A 5,465-nucleotide genomic window follows, 5' to 3' on the forward strand; every position below is an offset into this window, starting at 1 on the left:
CTATATTCGGCTGATATTGCTAGGTAAAACTACAAAACCAATGCTTATACCCGTGAACCATGGCTTTCCTTATCGTGAAGGGTGGTTCTCTTACCACCTCCCCACATCCCCCAACCTTTATGCCACTTGAGATGCTGACAGAAAACCTATGGCATCTTGAAGCCTATTCTTTCGACTTCTTCACCCGGTTAAAACTTGGCTGGCACCTCCTAAACGAGGATTCGTCCCCATGGACAAGGACATTCAAAGCCAAGTATTTCCCAAGGATGTCTCTGTTTGATTCAAAAGTTCTTTCACAAAAAACATCTTGGACTTGGAACAACATTGATGCTTTATTACCGGATCTGAAAAAATTGTCTTTTCTAAGATAGATAATGGAAATAGAACACATTGCTGGTATGACCCTTGGATCCCATCAATCCCGGGTTTTCCTCTGTCACCACCAGAGATTGTACCTGTTCCATCCCTATGTAAGGTTAGGGATTTCATATTTAATAATGTAAGGGATTTTTTCTTTTGGATGGATAATGTATGGGATTTTGCATTAGTCAATAATAATTTTCCTGGTGTTTTTATTGATGAAGTCTTGAAGATCAATATTACAGAATTTGATGATCAATGGAGATGCTCCTTATCTAGCACTAGGTTGTTTTCTAGTCAAGCTCGACGGGCATCTATTTTGAGAGAGTTGTTTTGACAGACGGTCCTGCATTTAAGACACGTCAAAAGAACATTTTAAATTTTCGATGAATATGAATTTTCCAAAAAAATCGCCACCATTCTGTGGTTCTTGTGATGAATACATTTGTCATCTTTTTCTATCATGTGATTGGACTAAGCGTATCTGGGAATCAAGCCCTCTCAGATTGAGAACAGATCGAGCTTCTCTCCAACCCTTCGATGGCACATCTGTGTACTTCTCAATCTTCTTCATTCTAAAGTTTTCGACAAACAATCTTCTTCTTGGTTTTATTCTGTTTTTATTATTGCATGCTATTTTGTTTGGAATGTAAGGAACAAAGTAATTAAAGGATTCGCTAGAGTTGATCCTCAGTTAGTTAGCAAGGATGTAATTAAATGGCTTTTTGATTTAAATATCCACCCTCCACTCTTAGCATCAACCCCAACTGGATCTCCACTAAAACCACACACCCCACATATGTGATGAATCTCTCTCTAACCCCGATTTACAACTCCTTGTTTTAATCTGAACAAACATATATGACACTCAATTAAGATTAATGGATTAGATTTTTTGCATTTTGCTAGTTGGACGAGGTGTTTTAACATCTGCAGGGTTGCCTCACAATAACTGAAATGATGAAAATTGAATTATTTGGAATTCTACAGGGGTGGAAACATGTTAAAGAAGCTACGATCAACCTCAAAGAAATCTGGTACAACAATAGAGATCTATGATCTATGCACATATCTACACCCTTTTGATCATATGTGCTTACCCTTGAACCTAGTTAGGTTTTATTTTGAGTTAGCTGGTAAAATAGAAAATTTTACCAGTATTAGATTTAGTTAGAGTAATAATGAACTTTTCTATAGCACGATTAAACTTTTGGCTCTCAATGTCCTAAAGGATTAAAGTAACTCCTCTCAACAAAACTTTGATGTAAGTTTCTCTTTTTAATTTTATATATTTTATCTTTTTCATAACAGAAAAAAATAAAGAACCGTGGGGTTGCCATTGAGAGTCGGAGACTTTCTTTCCTTGCGGTTGAAGAGTAAAAAAGATTTAAGTGGAAAATTGACTTCATAGCCAATTTATTTATTAATTTTTGATGGGTCTACTAAGTCATAGAAAGGTTCAACGCCGAGGACACAGCATCTAGGAAAGCTGGATTGGTGGTGCTGTGACCCCCGTCAAGAACGAGGTTGAGCCCACTCACGTACCGCGACTCATCGCTGGCCAAGTAGAGAGCGGCCTGAGCCACATCCTCAGCCTTGACCACCACACCCTTCAAGTTGGCAGATTTACCCACCACCAACTCTTCAACCATGCCTTCCTCCATCATTCCAAGTGCCTTCCTCGTCATCGGTGTCACGACCCCGAAAGGGGAGATACAGTTCACTCTGATCCCATACTCTCCCAGCTCCACACACAGGTTCTTCATCAACCCCACCAACGCGTGCTTCGAAGACGTATAAGCGTGCGGTGTCTGCCCAGCCACCACCGAAGCAACACTGGAAGTGAAGAGTATGGATCCCTTATTGGCTGGCATCATCACCCTGGCTGCGTGCTTGGCCCCCAAGAACCCACCAAACACGTTCACCTCCCACACTCTCTTGAAATCTTCGTTTTCGGTGTCCAAGACTCCGCTGAAGTTGCCGCTGATTCCCGCATTGTTATACATGATGTCTAGCTTCCCGTACTTAGAGACCGCCGTGTCCACGGCATTGCGGATGTCGTCTTCGATGGTGACGTCGCAGTGGACGAAGGTGATGGTCTCGTCGGAGCCCAGTTCTTGAATGAGTGAGTGGCCCAGGTCGTCTTGGACGTCGGCTATAACGACCTTCGCGCCGTGCTGGACGAACAACCTTGCGGTGCTTGCTCCGATCCCACTGGCTCCGCCGGTGATCACCGCTACCTTTCCTTCCAACCTGCAACAAATCACAAATTCAATCTACATGCCATGGTTTAAGCTAAGCAAAAAAATAGGTTCATTCTCAATTGTGTCCAAAATGTTAATTCGAATTGATCATAAAATCAAAACCAAAACCAATAAAAACGTTTAATTGGAACCATTTAACTGGAATCATTCATTAAATGGTTTCGAATTGAGATATTGGAAACGTTTGATAAACAATTTTATCATACTTTCTACCTTTCATACATTGAATCGAACCAAAACCAAACCAATTAACCGGAAACAAAACTGATTAACAACCAACCTTAATATCACGAAATGAGAGAGAATCATATGCCTTAGGATTCAAAGAAAGGTTTTTCAAGTGGGAGGGGGAGGCTAGAAGCTGTCTCTAATCCAGGATTTACCTTTTAGCTGTGAGAGCACGACCTTCCATCGTCTCTTATTCGCTGTTTCAAGTTTCAAGCTGGATACCTGTTTCTTGAGAGAGAATAATGATTTGCTTTAGTTCCATTGCAAATCATAGTCTTCTTATATACACTGAAGTTTTCTCGAATTTTGACTAATAGAAGATTTAAAAAGAGAGAAAAAACAAAACAAAAAGAAAAAAAAACCCGGGGTCGATAAGGAAGACTAATTCCAGTTCTCTCGTCAATACTGAATGCTGGAATTTATTAATATCTTTAGGTTCGAAGTCATGAAGCTTTTAGAAGACGGAAAGAGATGGGGGTACAAACGACGAAATGGATTGCGTCGATAAACAAAATTAAAATCGAACGGAGGATTTCAATTTCGTCGAGAGGCCAATAAAAAAATTTCTATCAGTGCCGTGCTAGCTCCTGCACATTTGCACATCCACTGTTTGATGTTTTGTCGCAATGACCAGGTTATTCGCACAATGGAGTGCTACTTACGAATTCCAATTCTTATTCTTATCTTATGTTTGGGCAACCTGAACGCTTGACGAATTACGAGTTATTGAATGTAACACCTTACCTGATGATATATAAAGAATCTGATCTCCAATAGCGTGAAGACACGCGTAATAGAGCCGAATCAAAGAACGGTGTAGGAAATAAGAACCAACAATCTGGTCGGATCCACAGCCATGACCTCACTTCAGAGCCAAACCAAAGAACGGTTTAGAAAATAAGAACCAATAATCCGGTCGGATTCACAGCTATGACCTCACGTTAGAACCATGCGTAAGAAACTTTACACACATCCTACTAAGAGCACAATCAGAAAATAGTGATAAATTCGGTCAATGATTTTCGCTTGGATCTCCTGCTTGACTTGAGATCCTATAGCCATGTTAACTGTTGTTTTGTTTTGACATCTAACGTAGGCATCAGAAAGGCCCCCAAAATCTATTCCGAGACACTCATCCACTTTGTCTTTTGGTTCTATTGTGCGTAGAATGGAACTGAACCACGAGAGGAATATCTCAACAACACCACCTAATATCAAAGTAAACCCTTCAACTTGTCAAAGTTTTTCTATTCTTTAACTTTTTTCTTGTGTTCTCCGCAATATCAATTAAGAATAAAATAATCTTCAAAGATTAAGAACCGCAATGTGCGCAAGCCTGAAATCAAAGGTACGTCGACTGGCCTACTACATGCGATGGTCTCTTGGTTATTCATCAATCCTTATTCTAATTTATCATCAAGGTAGAACTTATCTCTTCTTTTCTTTCTTTGTGGGGGAGGGGAAATGGGGGGCAACATGTCCAAGTGTTTAGGGAGTTTGTGCTAATTAGTTACAGTTAAGGAAGAGTGGAAGATGCTTCTCGAAATGTAAATTTGTCTCAATTAGAACGTGTCCATAATAGCAAATGCTATCGCTTTTCGGCTTATCGAACCATATACTTTCTTCAAAAAGGAGGGTAAAATATCCTTACGGCGTTGAGCGGAATTTTTCTTCAATTTTTAGGAAAAAAGATCTCTGTCCGAGAGTGTGGCCTACGCCAACACTCCCATGAGTCTCTCTCTCCTCCCCCATGTGAAAAGGCACCTCTACCCCCTTGTTTTAAGGAGGAAAGAGATAAACTCATGGGCGTGTTGCGGATAAAAAACTGCTACCCTTTCTTTTTTTGTCAAGATCTGTTAGGTTGGCATTGAGACTTTCTCTACTTGAAGAAGAAACTGTGGTTCCAAATCTCTCTCTGCCCTCTCATTATTGCGGTTTAAAAGTTAAAAAGATTTATTTTTGGAAAATTGTCTTCATAGCTAAATTTTTTATTAATTTTTGAAGGTCTTCTATCCATTATGATTCTGATATAAGTGGATAGAATGCATCCCAAAAATCAGGGAGAAAGTTTTCCTTCCACATTATTCTAGGGTTCACGAAACACCTCTCTTTATATGTATAGGGGCGCTGTTCTATGTGCCGAGCGTAGGGTACGCCCAAGCACATGGGAGTGGGTGCAATGACCACCGTGCCTCCTGAGTGACAGGCCTATGTGCCTGGGCGCAACCTGCGCTGTGGCACAAAGAACATTCTCCCATATTGAATACAGAGTGTAGCCATCGATTTGAAGAAAATTATGCACTACGCATTGTAAAACAGGGCCACATGTTTGATTGGTTAGTCAATTTTGGTGTGCTTGGAAATTTTATTTTATCTTTATGTTTGAACTTTGAACCTTTTTCTTGTTTTCTCAAGGAGATCAGTTGAGAATTGGCTAACTCTCAAGTTTTACTTTCCATTGATAAATTAGATGACCCAATTGACATGATCTTTGAACAACGAAGATGAATGACTTCTGTCACTCCTTCAATCACTAGAAAAAAAAAAGATCAACATTTTTGGATCTGGAATCTGGATACATAACAACATACCCAACCACGGATTAACAACTGA

General features: G+C 40.0%; 1 protein-coding gene across 1 annotated transcript; it reads right to left on the reverse strand.

Moving 5' to 3' along the window:
- Positions 1–1,796: 1,796 nt before the first annotated feature.
- LOC122663096 (secoisolariciresinol dehydrogenase-like) lies at positions 1,797–3,039 on the reverse strand. Its single transcript, XM_043858803.1, has 2 exons — positions 3,008–3,039; positions 1,797–2,613 (listed from the first exon to the last, which is right to left on the reverse strand). The coding sequence occupies exons 1-2, from the start codon at positions 3,034–3,036 to the stop codon at positions 1,803–1,805; spliced, it is 840 nt and encodes a 279-aa protein (XP_043714738.1). The 5' UTR covers positions 3,037–3,039; the 3' UTR covers positions 1,797–1,802.
- Between the last annotated feature and the right edge of the window lie 2,426 nt (positions 3,040–5,465).

This window comes from Telopea speciosissima, chromosome 1 (genome assembly GCF_018873765.1).
Source record: "Telopea speciosissima isolate NSW1024214 ecotype Mountain lineage chromosome 1, Tspe_v1, whole genome shotgun sequence".
Lineage (NCBI taxonomy): Eukaryota > Viridiplantae > Streptophyta > Magnoliopsida > Proteales > Proteaceae > Telopea > Telopea speciosissima.